Source organism: Chanodichthys erythropterus, chromosome 12 (assembly GCF_024489055.1).
Source record: "Chanodichthys erythropterus isolate Z2021 chromosome 12, ASM2448905v1, whole genome shotgun sequence".
Lineage (NCBI taxonomy): Eukaryota > Metazoa > Chordata > Actinopteri > Cypriniformes > Xenocyprididae > Chanodichthys > Chanodichthys erythropterus.
In genome coordinates, this window is record NC_090232.1 from 23,759,888 (window position 1) to 23,781,242 (window position 21,355).

At 37.0% G+C, this 21,355-nt stretch overlaps 1 protein-coding gene across 2 annotated transcripts; it reads left to right on the forward strand.

The window, feature by feature from the left end:
• Window positions 1-2,605: 2,605 nt before the first annotated feature.
• LOC137032279 (hemopexin-like) lies at window positions 2,606-12,387 on the forward strand. Of its 2 annotated transcripts, none has more exons than XM_067403993.1 (10): window positions 2,606-2,738; window positions 6,202-6,224; window positions 6,480-6,605; window positions 6,725-6,882; window positions 7,112-7,265; window positions 7,456-7,668; window positions 7,811-7,903; window positions 8,009-8,139; window positions 8,255-8,402; window positions 12,061-12,387. In XM_067403993.1, the coding sequence occupies exons 1-10, from the start codon at window positions 2,674-2,676 to the stop codon at window positions 12,285-12,287; spliced, it is 1,338 nt and encodes a 445-aa protein (XP_067260094.1). In that variant the 5' UTR covers window positions 2,606-2,673; the 3' UTR covers window positions 12,288-12,387. The 2 variants fall into 2 exon arrangements, with proteins under 2 accessions (XP_067260094.1, XP_067260095.1); XM_067403994.1 differs by having other exon boundaries at window positions 9,142-12,121.
• The last annotated feature ends 8,968 nt before the right edge of the window (window positions 12,388-21,355 follow it).

The window sequence follows — 21,355 nt, forward strand, 5'->3', positions numbered from 1 at the left end:
TGAAAAATTTAAGTGGGTCTGAATACTTTCCGTACCCACTGTATTTGCAAGTTAAGGTTAAAAGATTAGTAAAATAAACAATGCATAATTTATAGTAGGTCTATGCATGTAGGCCTACTGTATGTACAAATATTATTATTTAACGTTAAAAAAAATGCACTTTAAGACACTATCTTAAATGATAAGAAAAACATGTTGAATGACTGCTGATAGTTATACATTGGTTTCCTTTTTTCTATTTTTACAGAAAAAAAAAATCTGTAAAATATTAATCAACATTTTATGTAAAATTACACATTATTCTGTAAGATTACAGAATTTTCCACTTAAAACCCCCCCACAAATTTAGTGTAGGGGAGAGCGGGGTAAGTTGTCACACTTTTCACACTGTCTAACATTTACTGAGCACCATACATCACAATGGTATAAATGTCATACTGTTACAGTAGTACACTATCAAAGACGAGGAAGGCAGGATAAGTAACAATAACGTAGTTTAATCTCATAGAGGAGTCAAGATACATAGAAATACATGTAACATCAAACAATACCGGACGCTGGACTAAACACAGGGAGGAACTTAAATACACAAACTAATGACAAACAGCTGAGGATGTAATCTGTGTCCATGGTGAATGATGAGTGGCGGGAACAAAACAAAGGATCACGTGACAGTCAAAGACAACCTAGACGAGACCGTAGATGTAACACATACCACATGAAAGAAAGAAGTCTTGGGCACATATGTTGTATTCATTACATACATTTTCAGTTGTAGACTGTTGAATAGAGAATGTGCACTTGTGACAGTTTGCCCCATTGGTGGGTAAGTTGTCATACTAGATTGTCTAAAAATAAGAACACAACTACTTAATTGTTATTATTGATTTTAATTTTTAAATTCAAACCAGAACAATCATGCCTAGAGAATTTGGAAAAACAATTATTTCAATCCAAACAATACATATTTCAATCAAAACACATTAAGTGGCAAGACCACTTTACTTTGAACTTTAAACTCAAACTTTCTCTGATAACTGACTTAACATCTCATAACTGACTTAACATGATGAACCTCTTTTTTGAGCATGTTCTATGTGTTTATTTGTACTGGGGCAAGTTGTCACATGTGACGACTTGCCTCAAACTGACATGTGTGCTAATGTTGGCTAAATCTCATGGTTCGCTCAACATAGCACTTCAGCTAAAGTATCAAAAGACACGTTATTGTCTCCTCTATGTTGTGCAAAATAATACATTTTAACATTCATACCTAACAAAGTTGTATTGCATAAAATTTAAAGTGCATTTTTTTTACTTTTTAAGCTAAAAAAGAAGAAAATTGTGATAACCTCAGATTAGAGCGTGACCCCATGTGACCAGGAAGTTGACTATGGAAGAAGAAGTCACACAAAGTGGCTATTTGATTTTTGAGATAGAGCCTCTAGTTTTGGAGTTATGAAGAGTGTAACAACTTATACAAGCAATTCCCTGTAAATTTAATAGTGGAGATTTAAATTACAGCAAATATAGCAAATTGTAAAACAACAGGTAGCCTGTTTCATTGTATAATGACAAAATGGGGAAAAAAACTTGTTTTGGCTAAACTTGTGAGGACCAAATGTCCTTACTTATATTGTGAAATACTTTCACAACCTACCAGTGTGGACATTGACTGGTCCTCACTAGTTTAAAATCAACCAAAATATGTTTTTATTCAAATCTAGTGGTTTCTGTGATGTTTCTGTGATGGGTAGGTTTAGGAGTGGGTTGGGTTAGGTAATAGAAAATATAATTGACCTGATATAAAATCATTGTAAGTCTATGCAATGTCCTCACTAAGAAAGCAAAACAAACCTGTGTGTGTGTGTGTGTGTGTGTGTGTACTTGTTTTTGTGAAATATCAGGACACAAATGTGTATAATGACATGGGTATGACATAGGTATTACAAAAAGAGGTGAAATATGAGGACATTCAGCATGTCCCCACTTTTCAAAAGGCTTATAAATCATACAGAATGAGTTTTTGTGACAAAGTAAAAGTGTGCACAGTTTCCTGTGAGGGTTAGGTTTAGGGATAGGGGTAGTGTAGGGGGATAGAAAATACGGTTTGTACAGTATAAAAACCATTACGCCTATGGAATGTCCCCACATTTCACAAAAACAAGTATGTGTGTGTGTGTGTGTGTGTGTTGAAGTCTAAAGAATTGAAAAACAAAAAACAAAGATATAAAAGGGGGGAAAAAAATGTTTATATGGGACAGAGGTTTCCAAAGAACTGTCTATTGTCAGACAAGGGTCAAGTTTCTTATTCAAAAGCCCGATTTTCAGATTATATTGGATAATAATTTGGGCTGCTGCAAAGACTGCATTTACTGTAAGCTGCTTTGTCTTGGGGGACACATGCCATGTTTGTATTTATTTTATTACTTAATAGGGTTAATGATTGATTATCTAAAATGGGGATTTTGTAATAATGGAATCTTCTCCCCTGTTTTGGCCAGCTCTGTCAGTAAATTTCGTCATGTTTACCAAAAAATTACAGCTCACACTCCAACATTCATTGCATCCACCCACTGAAAGCACCACTATAAAGGCCTACTGCAGTCCCTGCTTCAGTGCCTTTGACTTCAGTGCCTTTTCAGCTAGCCTGGATAAAGTGAACAGCTCATTATGGCAGTGGTGTTTCTTTCTCTGTATGTATGCTTGGCTCTAGCTTTGAGCAACGCAGCTCCAGTGTGAGTATCTGATACAATATCACATTCTATCTAGAAAAGACTGCAAATAGTTTTCTAAAGATTCTCAAATGCATTGGTACAAACATAACAAGTATTACCTTAATCACAGCACTCTTGTACTGTATCCTTAGGGTTTTAAATCTTTTTCAAAACTTGTTTATGCGTTATTTATAGCCTTTAGAAAACATTTTATCCATGCTCTTACATACAGTACAACGCTTAGCTTTCTGTGGTATAAATCTGATTATGAAAAACTATTTTAGTTCATATTTGACCAGTATATTTTCATAAACCTCTGTTTGCTTGTAAGTTTAAAATTTGGCCTATCATTGTTTGTGATGCATAAATCTGATTATGAAAAACTATTTTAGTTCATATGTGACCAGTCTATTTCCATGAACCTCTGTTTGCTTATAAGTTTAAATTTGGTCTAGAACACTACAAAGAACAATCAATAACACAGATACTGACTGATTAAAGTTCACATCAGCATTTTTATTTATGTTGCTGCCTTCACTTCAGAGCCCAGTGCACAAATACCTTAAAGGGTTAGTTCACCCAAAAATGAAAATTCTGTCATTTATTATTTACCCTCATGTCATTTCACACCCGTAAGACCTTCGTTAATCTTTGGAACACAAATTAATATATTTTTGTTTAAATCCGATAGCTCCGTAAGGCCTCCATAGGGAGCAATGTCACTTCCTCTCTCAAGATCAATAAAGGTACTAAAAACATATTTAAATCAGTTCATGTGAGTACAGTGGCTCAATATTAATATTATAAAGCGACGAGAATACTTTTGGTGCAGCAAAAAAACAAAATAACAACTTATTTAGTGATGGCCGATTTCAAAACACTGCTTCATGAAGATTCGGAGCATAAATGAATCAGTGTAACGAATCATGAATCGGATCGCGGGTCAAACCGCCAAACTGCTGAAATCACGTGACTTTGGCGCTCCGAACTGCAGATTCGACACACAGATTCACAATGCTCCAATGCTTTCTGAAGCATTGTTTTGAAATCAGCCATCACTAAATAAGTTGTTATTTTGTTTTTTTGCTGCACCAAAAGTATTCTCGTCGCTTTATAATATTAATATTGGGCCACTGTACTCACATGAACTGATTTAAAGATGTTTTTAGTACCTTTATGGATCTTGAGAGAGGAAGTGACATTGCTCCCTATGGAGGCCTCGCGGAGCCATCGGATTTAAACAAAAATATATTAATTTGTTTTCTGAAGATTAACGAAGGTCTTACGGGTGTGAAACGACATGAGGGTTAATAATAAATGACAGAATTTTCATTTTTGGGTGAACTAACCCTTTAAAGGATTGAAGCAAAATATACTCCACACAGCTCTGGGGGGTTAAAGGCCTTCTGAAGCGAAGCAATGCATTTGTGTATTATAAAGTAAAATATCTAGCTTCTGACAGACAACCTTCCATATTCAAAAGTGTAATGCCTCTCACAGTTCAACACACTTACGCTACGTCCTACGCCTTCCATATTCAACTTACGAAGAAAGCTTAACTGACACAACGTCAGTTATGCTTTCTTCCTAAGTTGAATACGGAAGGCGGTCTGGCAGAAGCTAGATATTTTACTTTATAACTTGTTAAATATGGATATTTTTCTTACACAAATGAATCGCTTCACTTCATAAGGCCTTTATTAAACCCCTGGAGCTGTGTGGAATACGTTTTGCTTTGAGTATAAAGCTCAAGAAAGTGCATCCATCCATTGTTCACTTCCATTATAAACCTTAGATCAGCATTTCTCAAAGTCCGGACTCCGGTCCGGATCCGGACCCGGAGGGAATTCAATCCGGACCCACCTCCATTTCATATTTCAACAGCAGTAATTGTGTGTAAGGGATTAAAAATCTGGATTTCCTACTTTGATAAACACATGTCAAAATCTTTTGTTTAGTGTTTTATGTCTTTTTGGAGATGGTCCGAAATTAAAGTGAAGGCGAGATATTTAAAGTTTTCCTCCATGATTCAGTTGCCATGACATCCAGTGAGCATATACTTTTGATGTAACTGGACGCAGCGTTTGAATGGGTGTGAAGCAGTGGTTCTCAACCTGCGGCCCGTCACAAATGTAAATGCGGCCCGCGATATGCCAACCACAATAATAATAATAATAATAATAATAATAATAATAATAATAAAAAATAGCATACAATTTATTTTTGTTTTAAAATTTAAATTAAAGTGAATTAAATAAATATAAATTAGCTATAATGCTTTATTTGTCATATAAAATAATTTTGGTGAGCATTCATTATTTTCAGACATCAGGCAATGTAGGCTAATGATGCAATCACTCAGTTAACAAAACAAACACAAGTGCGCGCTTAGGAAGAATTCAAACAGTAGCCATTAATTTTGTAAATTTAAGCCTCAAAATGGTCAAATTTGTTATTAAAGGAGAAAAGCTAAATGTGGAAGATAAAATGAAGGAACACATGCGAACAAGAAGAGTCGCAGCAACAGCAGCAAAGGTAAGAAGAATGGAAGAATCAGTTTGCTGTTAGGCCAAATGAGCAAGATGGGCAGCCTTCCTGTTTGCTCTGTAGTAAAGTACTTGACAAGCAAAACCTACAATTTCAAAAGACTGAACTGTGAATTCGATGTGTTTGTTTGATGTATTTTAAATCTGTAAAAATAACCGCATCATCGCACCCGCGGCTGGAATGAGCCCAACTCTGCGCGTGCTCGCGGATCCGATGCTGCGCGAGGGATTGCGACATGACAGAATACTTGATATCGTCAGAGATTGTAATTAGCCTACAGTGCGCTCAGTGTTGTTTGTAAAAAGAGCTGAGTAACATTTGCTTATTAAGGCGTTTATGTGATTGTTTGGTGACTATTGCGATGCTGTTGAAGAGAATACAGTCATACAGAATTAAATAGCAACTTAAAGTGATGTATATACAGTTTGTGTGTTCATTGAGCATTACTGATTATTATTGTAAAGCTAATGTCAGTAAGTTAGTTTTTAATTGTTATCTATTGTGTGCAACATCTTGGTATAATAATAGTATTATCTGCTAATACCATAACATTAAATCTGATTAGTTTGCATTGGTGACGTCATATGTAAATTATATGCGGACCGTGAGACTTGCACTTGGACCATTGTGCGGCCCACTGGGGAAAAAAGTTTGAGAACCACTGCCTTAGATGCATCAGGATATTTATTAATAGGCTATAACTCTGAAAGAAGAAAGTCAGATACACCTAGAATGGCTTGAGGGTGAGAAAAGCTTGAGGTAATTTTCATTTGAAAGTGAACTAATCCTTTAATATTTGATCAGTAGACAGCAATTTGCAAAAGCATGCAATTTAGCTTGTCCTTGCTTAATCCATGTTTGTTTTATGGGTAATGTCATATAACCTATAGTTTTAGCTTAAAAGTTTAAAGCATTTTAATTGTTTTCTTTATTTCAGCCACCATGATGCCATGATAAAAGGTAAGCCTGAAAATCTACCACTGCATTTTTTCAGATTTTCTGACATTGGTGATATTTTGAAAAATTGCTAAATTCTTCTCACCACACTGGAGTTTTTACTATTATATTATTATGCTGATGGTATGTTAAGGGTTAAATGTGTTGTCCATCAATTTATAGACAAACATAACAGCAGTATAATTACTCTTGATCTACTGCATGCTTTAGATGTCATGAATGAAAAAATCACGTAATCATGTAATCATATCATCTTAGATGCCCCTGAGAGACATTCAGATCCTAAAGGAGAGGACCACCATGATGCCAAACTTGACCGGTGTAAAGGCATTGAGTTTGATGCCATCACTCCCGATGAAAAAGGAAACACTTTCTTTTTCAAAGGTCTACTTTGATAATACATATTTTATTATTCCTAACCATATTTTAGAAATGTCCTTACATGACCATTCCAGGTCAAGTTTTTCTTTTCTGCATTCTTGATTCTGATTTTTCAAATTCAGGTGACCATTTATGGAAAGGTTTCTCGGGATCAGCTGAGATCTCAAGCAGTATTTTCAAAGAACTGGATGACTATCATCACCTGGGTCATGTTGATGCAGCCTTCCGCATGCACCATCAAGATGATGCCAATGTCCATGACCACATCTACTTTTTTCTGGTGCTTTTCATGAGTTACATATAGTACCTCAATAGCTGTCTCATGACTGTTTCTGTAAAGAAAGTACCTTTATCAAAACAATTTGAAATCAACTTTAATTTTTTCTTTGCACAGCTAAGAACTTTTCAAATATTTGCTTACACAGTGCAAACCCAAGCCTACAGTTTATAATATAATAACCACAGGCACACAGTTCAATGCTGATGAGTGTTTTTAATTTTCTATTAAGGATGACAAAGTCTTTAGCTTTTACAACTACACCCTTGAGAATGGCTACCCTTTAGAGATACAGCAGGAGTTTCCTGGTATCCCCAGCCACTTAGATGCTGCTGTAGAGTGTCCCAAAGGAGAGTGCATTACTGATTCAGTGCTGTTCTTCAAAGGTTATTGAATCATATATGCTCTACATTCACATCAACAATGACAATTGAATTCTTTAAAGATTGGGTGGCTTTAACAATCTATTAAATAATTAGTATATAATTATGTGTATACCTTAGCATTGTGTGCTCAGAATTTGTTACTTTGCTTATATGTGATTTGCCCATTAATATATAACACAAACATCTTCAGGAAATGAAACTTACAGCTTTGATATCAAGACAAAGACAGTTAAGAAGAAGATGTGGACACACTTGCCAAACTGCACATCTGCCTTTCGCTGGCTAGAGCACTATTACTGTTTCCATGGTTACAACTTCACTAGATTCCATCCTGTTTCTGGGGAGATGACAGGAACATATCCTAAGGATGTTCGAAACTACTTCATGAGGTGTAAAGGATTTGGTGAGCCACTTAGCTCTGTTTTCATGTACATTCTGAGCTTTCCTCTTACTCACAAAGTATATCTCTATTATATGTTCTGCTTTTAAAGATTACATTTTATCTTGAATTTTTGACTCAATGTGTAGTCGAAATTGTTCCTTAGGTCATGGAGGTGGTGCAAGAAGACTACTCTGCAGTGAGGTCAAGCTGAATGCTCTCACCACAGATGATAAAGGGAGATCATATGCATTCCGTGGTAATTCAGCTTTTGTTAAATACAGTATCATTTATCAATTTTTTTTTTCTTATTAATATGCAAAACTTTAAACACTTTAGAACTTCAACTATACTATACTTACAGATGCAATGTACTTGCGTTTGGACACACACAGAGATGGCAGTCACCATTTCCCTATTTCAAGGTTATGGAAGGAAATTTCTGGTGGAGTGGATGCTGTTTTTACTTATGGTGATAATATGTACATCATACAGGTAAAATCAATACGCAAAAGAATCTAATGATTAAATAGTTTTTTTTCACAATTTCAAAGAGGCAGTGTTCAGCATGTGGTGACAGATTTTTTTTGTTTTTGTTTTATGTGAATAGGGTGATCAAGTCTATATCTACAAGTCAGCAGCCCATTATACTCTCATAGAGGGCTACCCTAAACCTTTGAAGGAAGAACTAGGCATCAGTGGTCCTGTGGATGCAGCATTTTTGTGTCCAAAACAGCACACTGTACAATTTGTACAAGGTAGGAACAATATGTGATTTTCCTCAGATCATTTATCAGCATTTATATATACAGTACATAGATGTTGTGAAGACAAAATGAGCGAAGAATGTAATACTAATAAGCATTTAAAGGTAATGTCCCCTTCACTTCCTACAGTGATTTCTATCTACAGCTTTACTGTGTCATGCAATAATTCTGTAACATTCTCAGAGATGAGAGAGAGGATCCAAATGCAGGAATGTACTTTAATAATCAAATAACAAAACTACAGTAATCAGGAAACAAGGAAACCACGTAAACAGAACAGAGTACCTCTAAACAATTATGAATGGACAAGACCAGACAATGAACACAGGACACAATGGTTTATATCCACCTTATTTTTCAACATGGAAGTAAGGTGTTTTCTGTGAATGTGCAAGATTTCCAATTTATTAGCCGCTATAGGGAAATAACGAGCAGAATATTAAAGTGCAGTAAACTGTAAAACTTTGTGGTACAAACCAGCGTATTTATAATTAAGACAATACATTAAAATAATATGGTAAGTGTGGCAAGCAGGATGAGGTGATTGATAATGAGCTTCACCTGCACTCCACACTGGTCTCGTATCTCACGGAGGATAAAAGAAGATGTGACGACAGTGAAGGATGAGAGGGGATCATGCCTGGGATTTACTTTTATGTTTGTGCGACAGTCGTCTGTGAGGGGCTGCCGCTTTACATTCGTTTTGTGTTTGTTTATTTTGATATTAAAGTGTTTGAACGTTCGACGGTTCCCGCTTCCTTCTTCCTTATCAACATACCTTCTTACATTGGTGCCAAACCCTGGGAGGAAGGATAAATGCGCTGTCAAAAAGCCCTCGCTGCTGTGGGGAATCCGTGGTGCCATCGAGCTTGACTGAGCAGAGTCTGCCGCCATGGACGCTTGAGGCGGTGGGCTGGAGTGAGTTGCCAGGGGGACGGACAAACTCAATGCCGGCCGCCTGGGTTGTGGAGGGGCGGCTGCCATCCATGAGGGAGCGGAGGAGGATGTAGAGAGCAGTCTTGTGGGGTGTAGAGCGCAGTCTTGTGTACCCCCCGGCCTGCAAGGGGTGATAGGGTATGTGACAAGCAGGACGAGGCAGAGGGCTGTGAGAACGGTGCGAGGCCGGTGGCGTGATTGATAATGACGGTCTTGTATCTCACAGAGGAGCTTCTGAAGTATAAAGAACACAATCCACGTTGCATTGGCCGAAGTTCCTCCATGTGATACGAGACCGATGTGGCGTGCAGGTGAAGCTCATTATCAATCATGACACCAGCCTCGCTCCATTCTCACGGCCCTCAGCCTCATCCTGCTTGCAACAGTAAGAAATACCAGTTTGCAGTATCAAGCAGCATAAAGAGCTGTTTTGTAAAACTAAAAAAGTAACCGGAAACCAGACATGTTCATTTTACAAATGGCGGTGTGTGTTCTTACCTGAATAAAAAAGGTGGATACACAAAGGGTAATAGACTAACAAGACACACCTGTAAACAATCAAGAATTAACAAGAGGGGAAACAAGAACAAGAAACAAACTAAAATTCTTAAAACAACAGCAAAGACAGGCAGAACATGACATGTGGATGTGGCGAAGCAAGGGACCACAGAGTCATAGGGGAACAGGGAAACATGGGGGTGCTGGCAGGGCTGAAGTCTATGCATCAGGTCCCCCAAAGCACAACCATAATACATGCCAGAGTGGCTCTGACAGGCCTTGTGTGGTGGTGAATAGGAGATGACAGCAAATATAATTCTTGTGTTGCCATTTGCTCCAATAGCAAAAGATAAAATCCATGACAGCATTTCCATGACTTTCCAAAAGAAGGAAAAATATAGAGAGATTGATTACAGCAGTCAGAAGAGAGGATGTGAAACTTGTCACCACTTCCTCAGCCGTTGTATTAGAAACTCTCATGCGGCAGTTTTAATTTATTCTTTATAATCTACTGACAAGGTAATATAACACAAAATATAGCCTTATAAATGTATATTCATTTAAAAAATGAAAATATGAAAAACTTCACTAGATTTGCAATGTTGATAACTGTGGAAACACTTCATCACAGTCTATGAAAGAGTCTAGCTGATTCCAGCTGTCCCAGCATGCTTTTTCAAAAGAGTTACCGCTCATCTGCCCTGGCTGTCAGAGCCCTGAATGCCACCTCACTGCTCACAGCATATCAAATTAAACATATTAACCTAAACTCATGGAGGATTAACGGAGGATTAATGGAGGAAAAACTCATTTCCATACATTACTGGCAACACATGTCCCAGGAATAATGAATGTGGGGGTGGATCTCATTTCCAGAGGGAATCCTCTTTACGGAGAATAGACTCTCCTTCTTTAGGGTGGTGAGTGAGTTGTGGGAGAGGTTCAGCCTAGCTGCATTTGAACAGGGTTTCAAAGCCACTGATTCTGCCGTAGGGTCTGTCTCTGGTCCTAAATGCACTATCTCAGTCCCCTTTTGAGCCTATAGATAGTATTGCTTTAAAGCTCCTTTCGCTAAAGGCTGCTTTATTACTGGCTCTTTCGACCGCAAAGCGGGTTATTGAACTTCATGCTTTGTTGGTTCATAACTCCTGTATGCAGTTTGCTATGGATTACTCGAGAGTAACTCTCAAAACTAATCCAGCGTTTGTGCCTAAAGTAAGCAAATCAGCTCTCCCCTGGAAACGGACGGATTTATTGGCCTTCCATCCGCCGAGTGAGCAGCTTCATGGCCCTGTCTGTGCATTGCGTCACTATGTGGACAGAACAAAATCACTAAGGAAGAGTAATCAGTTATTTGTTTCAACAATTATCTGTTTCATGGGCTTATTCTCATAAGGGTAAATCTAGTTCACGTCAGCGTTGGTCCCAGTGGTTAGTGGAAGCTATTATATTAGGTTATAATGCATGGGACTCGGTCCTCCGGAGGGGCTGAGGGCTCATTCTACCAGGAATATGGCTACCTCATGAACACTATTTAGGGGTGTGTCAGTTCAGGACATATGTGCGGCACCAAGTTGGGATTCGCCTCACACTTCTTCAATTTTATAGACTTATTGTCACAGAGTCATCACTGTCTCATTCCATCCAAAGTGTGTAAAAAAAAAAAAAAAAACACTTGTTTCTGAGGTGTTTTTTGTTTTTGTTCACATAGGTTCCCCTTCTATTTAGAGAATAGTTACGGACTTCGTGTTTGTTACATACATCACTGAGTTGGTTGACATGTCTGCTTCAGACAGCATGTCTGCAATACAGGAGTTTATTATATCCCATAGTGAGATACCGAACAAATGTTTGAAAGAGAACTTTAGGTTACTTACATAACCCCATTTCTCTGATAACAGAAGTGAGGCATCTCACCACATTTCCCTCCTTGCAGCGGCACAGAGAAGAGATATGATAAGAATGAACTGGTGACCGCTAGCAGCTATATATATTAGGGAGGGGGGACTCCCACATCACTGTCATGATTGGTCTGTCAGCTGACAGAAGTGGTGTAATCCGTGCTTTCAGGATTGGTCACACCTGAGGCGTTTCCCATAGTGTGATACTTCACTTCTGTTATCAGAGAACTGGGGTTACATAAGTAACCTAAGATCCTGCTCTCTTGTGTCTCTGAGTTTCCAACATGATAATTGCATGATTTTTTTCTCCTCAGGTCATAATATGTATGAAGTTGATCTTGTGGCCACACCCCGAGTCGTTAAAAAGGAGAGACCTATTCCCTTCCCTAAAATTGATGCTGGCTTCTGTGATACTGATGGTGTGAAGGTGTTTATTGGTCCAGAATACTATTCATATGAAACCCCAATGATTCTAGCTCTAAGCAAAATCAGACCTGAACCTCATAAGATCTCTCCAGAAAAATTTGGCTGTGAAGCCTGAGGCTAGGCAAGGCAACAGCTTCTGATGACAAGTCATTTTTATAAGCTAATGATTTTGCTGCATCTATTATTGTACTAATAAAAATGATACTTGTCTTGCATATCTCTTTGAATCTTCATTGTCCACTCAGGGTGTTAGCATGGCCAAAAACAACACAAAATGAAAATTAACCCTCTCATGCATGAATTATGACAACCTCAGTCAGGATTTGCTCTTAGTGCATGTAAAACAACATAGGAAATTTTTATTTTTTTTACACATATTTTTCAAAGAGATTGTCCACTTAAGTGGACAGTATGTGTTTTTGCTTTTAACTGAAGAGATACTGTATTAAACATAATACAGTAATAACAATCACAATAACAATCAATATTGTGTGTATTTAACAAACCAGTGAATAAAATTATATAAAATCATGTAAAATGAATATGTGAAAAAAAACTATCTTGTGAAAACTATAAAATATATACAAAAAATATGAACGCAAAATATTGCAAATGCAATTGAGTTTGTTCCCGTTCAACCGGTAGACAAAGAACTTCATACAAGTTTAACTTCATGGCCCTCATTCATCAAAAGATCGTACGCCAGAAAACTGTGCGAACGCTCATTTCCACGCAAAATTTGGCATTTATCAACATGAGCGTGAGTGGTGGCAAATCTCACGTCAGGTCTCAGCTCGTGTACGAAAGCATTTTAGTCAGCGGGAACTTGCGTGTGCAGCATAGTAAATCTGGTGGAGAACTGTTATGAGAACATCTAGATTATTTTCCTGACCGACAATCACTCACTAACCGATAATTAACCATTAAACAACACTATTAAAATGTCAAATTAAAATTAAATTAGAATAGATGCGTGTCTTAAAATACCACAAATGTTTTTTGTTTGTTTGTTTGTTTTTTTCCCAGGGATTTCGCTTTGTATGCGCAAATGGCTGCATCAACAAAACATTAGGATTCACACATCATGCACCTGCAACACAGGAAAAAAACAGAATAATTTAGGAATTAAAAAAAAAAAAATAGGACTACACGAAATATATTTCACTGAAATAAGAAATAAAGCAAACAATTCAGTCAAGCGTACAAAATCAGCACTTTAGTAGGATACAAAAGTTAAAAAGCCATATATAAAGTTACGAAACGTCACGTTGCCCTCAGCCAAAACGGAGTCAGCAGCAAACATCAGAAGGATTAGCCGAGGTAAAGCTGCTCTCGGCTGGGTTCATGAGCGCTGAGCGTCCGGTGATCGCCTGGATTTCACAACTCCGACAATGTCAGATTAAATTTTTTAAAAAGGCGCTATCTTTATTAATAAACCACAAATTTGAGCTTTAAACCAGCACACAACTCTTAAAACTACATATCATGACATAATAACAGTAATATGTTTAAATTATGTGGGTTTTCTCCTTTACTATTGATGCTTGCTGGTTAGTGCGAGACGCATTCTGGGATACCTGGCTGTCTCAAGTCTGCACAAGTCACTTCTCAGTGCATCCTCGATAAAAGGGGTGGATCAAGAACACATCCGGGGATTTGAACTTTACTTGGCTAGATGCGAACTTTGAATAGAGTGCCCCAGGGATGACGCGTTTTTGTAGGCAAAACCCGGAAGCGAGTTAGCATTTTAGGACTTCCGGTTCCAACGCCGTAAAGTCTATGGGTTTTTTGAATGGGTTTTTGCTAAATCACCTGAAATAAGGTCTGTGGTTAACAAAGCCTCTAAATACTTTCACGTTTTGATCTATGACATAAAACACACCTGTTATAACCCACTTGTGATTTTTTTTTAACTTTTACTGTGTCTTAAAATCGGCGGTTGCTAACAAATTGCTAAAAGGGACTACTTCCTTTGGCGGGGACTTTAGACGTCATCATGACAAACAGGACATTTGGACAGTATTTATACACAGCGCAGATCATAATCAGCGAGCATGTTTTTAAATAGAGTTGTTTTCTAAATAAAGTTTGAGGACGCTTGGTGGTGACGACGTTGATCCGCGACCATGGTGTGCTGTAGTCCGTTTATAGCCTACTGTTAGCCTTTTATATCTGACGACTTTATTTAGGCTTTAAAATCTATAAATGTTGTGTTAACTTGTAAAGATTATCTTTATAGACAAAACGTGTAAGTGTCATAACCCTTTGTTAAACACAGAGCTTATTTTCTGTGATTTTCCAAAAGTCTATGGGGAAAATGAATAGGCTTTCGATCGAGGGAACCCGTGCGCCGCTAACTTCCGGGTTGGCCTACAAAAACGCGTCATCCCTGGGGCACTTTATTGGAACAGTACTTGGGCAGCGACTGATGACGTCATGGATCATGTATTGAAAGCTGCATTCACGTCACCTCGTATTTAACCGGAATCTTGAAATGACAACACGTGACGTTACATTCGGAGCTCTTCATGTCCTTTTGGTCCTTGGACTGGGAATTATGCATTTCCATGGCACCACTATCAATGTCTAATAAATCAATCTACAGCGGTCAGGTGGTACAGCGGCCACGTGGTACATCTGGGAGCTTTCAGAAAACTCACATCTTACAAGCTGTAATTACGAGCTCTACGAGGACGTGAACGCTTTTTACAAGCTAGAATCTTGTAACTACAGGAATTACGAGGCCACGCCTCGTATACATTACGCAATTGCTTCATACTTCACAGATTTGTACAAAATAATCAGTTCACACAGAGACCAGGGTCTTCTTTGGTATTCACTAGGTTTATCACAAGAGCATGTTTTCTACTATTTTCAAGTAGCTATATATATTTAGAATAAATGACTACACCGAGGAGAGGGACATTTTCATTAATAATTTGTTTATTTTTCACAAACCAGTAAATCGTTTTAATTCTTTTGGTGTTATTGGAATACTTCTTTCATGCAGTGGACAATTTCAAGATTTTGGTCTATTTTTTCTTCCATGTCTTTTACTCTAATAGAAGAAAAAATACACATTTAGATGGTGTTTGTTTTAAGCCTACCCTCCGTCTGTTTGCATTTGTAGATTTCTTCTAAATTAACCAAAACAAGCTAAACTGTATATTTAAATGCATCGCGTTTTTTCCCCTGAAATGTTAGAAGACATAATATTGTATAACAAATGCCTGCAGAGGGCGCCAAAAGCCTTGTGATTGTTGTTGTTACACAGCATGATCAAATCCTTGTTTTTGGCCAACCAGCAAAATTAAAAATATAATATAATAATAATAATAATAATCAGCCACTTCTTTATGATAGAAATGCTACAGCCACTGCAATTTCTTCAACATGAATATGTGGACATCTAAGCATGCACACTCAGAGCGAGGGTTTAAACTTTTATTTATGTATTCTCCTGTGTAAGTGTAGATTTAAGAATGACTGCAATGCTGTATTATTATTTTTAAATGGTTTTAATGAATCGTGCATCCTTTGAAAACTGTCTAATAATGGATTCATGGATCCGCGTTCGTGGAATGCGCCTCTTCCTGTATCCCTACAGATATCGTTACCATGGTTAAAAAAAACGCAATAGCACATTAAAATAATTGAAATTATAATATGACATAAATTGCATTAGTATCAAATCAGGCAGATGCGTTGCTGGTGGTCAAAATATTAACGCTGCGTTAAACGTATGTCAAACTTAAATAGCCAAAAATTTCATGTTTGTGAACATACCTGAAAGAGACGCACGGGATTCATCTAGGGCTTTTTTCTTTTTCGCTTCTCATCGCCAGACAGCTGTTGTCTTTTCCCGGGAATAGTTGTCACAAAAGCTGTGTCCCAATTCAGGGGCCGCGCACTTCGAAGTGCATGAAAGGGGTGGGGTTTTGGAGAGGAGGGTTGCCAGGTCTGCACAACAAAGCCATCCCAAAAGTAGTGTATCAGAGCACAAGTGTAAGTATCCCAATCCCAGACGTGGAAACAATGAGCCGAACATCCTTACATGGCTAGCGGCTGTGTGACAGCAGCTGACAGTTGATGTTTGTGTGTGCATTTTAAAGTTTTATGACTTTCTATTGGGTTTTGACATGCTTCACGACGGGACACTGGACCAAAATATGTATGGTTAAACTTTATATCGTCTGCAACTAGTTAACCTTGTTTGTTTGTTTGTTTGTTTTTTTATGTTAAATGAAACGTTAACTGTGAAAATACATTAATATTTATACATTTACTCTGTATTTAAGCTGTATTTAAGTATACATTTAAAAGTATAGCTCTTTAGGATTTTATTCAACTGCACTCCATCTCAGAGACAAATATTGTAGGCCTATTTATGAAAAACTGAGGTTTTGGACATCACGGATATTACAGTTTGATTTAGATACTGGTGAACACGGGGCATATCTTACATTTTTGTGAATTCACACCTGAACTCCTGTAGTCACCGGCGCGCAATGAATTGTGGGTTAGTGTAGACCGCGAAGTGTCTTGAGATGGGAGCTTCATTCCACTGGGAAACGGAGAGGGTGCACTTGAAGTCGCTCTCCAATTACGTCAGCCCTCCTCGCGCCGGGGTGAATCGCACTTCAAAGTCCGCTTTCCCCCCACTTTTCTTAAGAACAGAATAGTGCGTAAAATGGGTAAAAAAAATGTGTCGATATGAATATTATTTAAATGTCACTTTGCCAATGAAACAGCCTAATTTACAGCTTATTTTTGTGATGTAAGTTAAAAATTAAATGCATACGTTGTACATTATATTTGTAATGTAATTTATTTGTAAATGAGCAGGAGTAATTTCTGTTCTACCATTTTTTACGCATGTTCACGTGTGTAAATAAAATATTTTTTCTGTTCATTTTATTTCTTTTATGCAACTTATAATTTTACATGAAACATTAAACATATACAATATATACAATCATTTTTTCATCATGTAAATTAAATGTTTTTACATTAAAATACATTGTTCTATAGCTACATAAAGTACCTTTTACAACTATTTACAACAGAAAAAAGGTTTAACATCAGAAAAACAACATAACATTTTCAATTAACAGTACATAAAACAGAACAAAGCATATTTATGTACACGTTCATTCAGCTGAGCAGGGAGACGCTGGTGGAGCTGCTGGACCTGGATGGGCTTCAGAGACTTGCAGGACAGCAGGTTTGCAGGGCTGATTCAATCAACGGCTGCCATAATATTTGAACATACAAACAGATCTATGTACCATTCAGATTTTGTCTTGATTGTCATAGCTTTAAAATTCTTGCCTTTTACAAATAGTCATGCATAGCAGGTAAATTTTAAGATATGTCAGTGTAAGTTTCTTTTAGTTAAAACAACTGAAACATGAATTTTACTCTGGGACTAAACATTTTTAATGTTTCTTTCATAAAGTGTTATATAGTGTATTTTCACCAATATGCAATATGTAAATAAAACTAACATTACATAATTTAACCACCAACATATTTTGGTCCAGTGTCCAAAATAGCGTGTCAAAACCCAATAGAAAGTCATAAAACTTTAAAATGCACACACAAACGTCAACTGTCAGCTGTCTGTCACACAGCCGCTAGCCATGTAAAGACGCTCGGCTCATTGTTGCCAAGTCTGGGATTGGGATACTTTTACACTTGTGCTGTGATTACACTACTTTTGGGATGGTTTTGTTGCACAGACTTCCCTCCTCTCTAAAACCCCACCCCTGCACTTCGAAGTGCACGGCCCCTGAATTGGGACACAGCTAAGGCCCTGTCCCAAATGGCACACTCTGGACTTGTGGACTTCCTCAGAGTCCACACTTTGGTGACATCATGTAGTGCAGACGTATAGGGCCCTTGGCGCGAGTCCACGAGGGCACATAAGAGCTATTTTTGGGACAGACTCGATCGTCACGCCGGAAATAACGGTCTGGTTGTTTTTAGACAGGAGCTGCAGGTTCGGGGAATATGCTGCCTATTGTTGTTGTTGTTTTTAACATTTTACCTCTCCATACAGAGCCGAATAAACTGAAAGATCATCTCATCAGTCCCTTTATTAGATAAATATCACAAATAACTTATACAAATATTATAATATTTAGCATTGTGAACAGGTTTCTTTTGTTTTGCAACATATCTCCATGTCAACTACACAGCCTGCTTTTGCTTAATATATACGAGACTGTCCTCCTCAAAAAAACGACACCATAGGTCGTTTGTGCAAGCAGCATATAGACCTTTTTCACACTTCCGGGTTTTTGGCTTCCGGAATGGCCCTCGCCGTGCAAAGGTTTTTCCGGTTGCAGTGATAGATAGCCTTGTTCAGAACCAGCTCGGGAATCAAAGTCGTTTTACGAATTAAATGCCATGAAAATGTTTGAACGTTCTTGGTGAATTATTGGTGAGACTACAGAGCTCTCATTAAGATCTACATTTAATAAATAATTCAAAGTGATGGCGGTTAAACTGGTTAAATTATTCGTGTCTGTTTGGCGCGGCTGTGCATTATCGCGCTCCATGTGCTGTAAAGACAGTGCCTGCTTCTCAACGTGCATATCCATCCTAAATAGTAGTCTATGTGACATTAGTAATATTCAGTACTGTTTAGGTTGGATATGCACATTGGGATGTGCGCTATATAGATTGTTTTTAGTGACGTGCTGGGGAAATGATCAGCTGGCAGCTCCCTTATCACACAAGCCTGATCCTCTGATTCATGAAACAGGACCGCTCGCACCCTGATATTTCTGGATATAAACACTTCAGTCTCTCACTCGTATTTTCCTGTCGTCATCATCATAAAGTGTGTATTATGCACAGTGTTGTGCTGTTGCAACATTAATGCAAAGACTGATAGTTGTAAAGTGTGGTGTTGGAAATTAATTATGTCTTAGTTTAATCATTTTAATCGATCATGATTAATTATAACATAATGCTTGAATGTGGGATGTGATGCCATATGAGATTACATGCTATATATTTTTAAAACATATTAAACGACAATATTATGTATCTCGACTTTATATCCCCTAGCCTATTGTGATTTTTTTATTATTATTATTAATTAATTATATAAATAATGTTCGTCGTAAGTGATACGATCGGGGAAATTGCTGAATGAGTAGCTGTGTAGCCTTTACTGTATGACAGCTGGTGATAAATCCACCTGCCGGTAAATACGAGCAACGGTCTGAGTGGCCGTATAAGCTACAAACCAGTAGAAAATAATTTATTTGTAGATTATACAACAGCAGGTTGGAAAACAGAAAAGGTAAGAAGCGATATTTGAGAAAAAGCATATCAATCTAATAGCCGTAGACGCACAGCGGAACTAACTTTACCCGTCGTCACGTGATTTCCGATTCTTGTGAAAAAGGTCTATTACGACCTACATTTACGTTTTAAAATTAAGCGCCCTCTACGAGAAGGAGGTCTCTGCGGAACAGAAAGGGGCGGTTCCCAACTTTGGGGTGTTGTCACACGGGAATAGGTGTTTTTCAACCTCTTTACCTGATTTGCTCAAATCGAGTGGGATATTTCCGGAAAAACAATAAGAGATATGTATTGTATATGAATGTAAGTGTATTATTTAAGTTGTTTAACGTTTCTTTTGTGTGAATATGCTTGCTAGCTCGTTGTAAAAAGCTCCAAGCAATCTTCCACTCACTTCTAGCGATAACTATTATTAGCTAACATTCGCTATTCTATTTGATGTATCTGTTAGTCACTTGATTTGTTTTAGTTTTGCGAGGTTGTGGCTACAGTGTCTGTGGTCAATAAAATGATTATAAAGTTTAAAGTCTTCAGAGTCATCATTTCAGGTTAACACATTTTTTTTTTTTTTAAGTTTACACAAGGTCAGTAAGTAGTCTTATGAATGCATATAAAGCTTATACTCATACAATATACGCTGAGACAGTCATGTGTTTCTGTGTGGTTGATAGCCTATAAGAAACAATTAGGCTACACTTAAAATTAAAGTTAATTCTATATCACAACCCAGCAAACACAATAACGTTGTAAAAACGTTTTTTTCACGTTGTGAAAAGGTCGTGATAACGTTTTAATCGGACGTATTTAATACGACAGATGTCGGGTTTTTTTTACGTTATAAATACGTTTTTTCACAACATTGCAGAAAAGTCTTTATAACGTTTTTATCACGTCTGAATGTCTCCTTGCAACGTTTTAAAAACGTACTTGACACGTCCAAACTAGTACTTCATATGCTGCCATCAAAATGTTTTTTTTAGTGTTATCTTTCCAGATAAAATGACTAAAACCATATAAAACAAATATATAAAACATAAATGTATGGTAAGATAAATACATTAAGTGGTGTATTTTATATTTCTTTATAATTCATCATAAGCTATTATGTCAGTTTACAACATTTCTGTAAATCTGAATATTCAACAGAACTTTTTTTACATTGCACTACCTTACCTGTAGAGCAGACCTCTGGTTGTTGTCCATTGTATAAGCCTACATTAACATATATGTAGGCCTAATAATTTATACTACACACAAATTTTGTCACTCATATTTATTCACAAAATGTAAAAAAGTAACATGATATGGAAAAAAAGGTAAATATGTAAATAAATAAAACACATGAAAATTATGCCATTACTGGCGAATTTAAATATGGGGTCATTAACAAATTCCAAGAAATTTCAGAGGACAGATGTTTTTACAGAAGAAAAAAACATTTAATTTGTAAATTGTAAAGTATTTCATTTTAAATAGATACAAATTATTTTATTGCGATTATAATAATTATATTTTAATCACTTGTTTGCAGTAAAACTAATGCTTATATTTTAAGGATTTTTTTCAACACAAATTACAAATATATAGGCATCGGAACTTAAATAATATATATTAAATAAGAAGTTTATTGTTCAATAAATACCTGATTTTGAGAAACTATGTTAGCGATTTCTCGATTTTTCAGCGCTTTCATTGCAGGTTACATTGTTATGCCAGTAGGTGGCAGCTAGGAGCTGTCTTAATGACATAGTAAACCCAAAAATGAAAATTATGTCAATATTATTACTCACCCTTGTGCTGTTCTACAATATTAAGACCCAATACTAATATTAGTAGGCCCGCTGTACTGTTTTAAACGTTTTAGTA

Coding starts and splice junctions, on each gene's coding strand:
- LOC137032279 (XM_067403993.1), top strand. CDS start 2,674: ATGGCAGTGGTGTTTCTTTCTCTGTATGTATGCTTGGCTCTAGCTTTG. Junction 7,904..8,008: donor GAGATCATATGCATTCCGTG/GTAATTCAGCTT, acceptor CTATACTTACAG/ATGCAATGTACTTGCGTTTG. Junction 8,140..8,254: donor ATAATATGTACATCATACAG/GTAAAATCAATA, acceptor TTATGTGAATAG/GGTGATCAAGTCTATATCTA.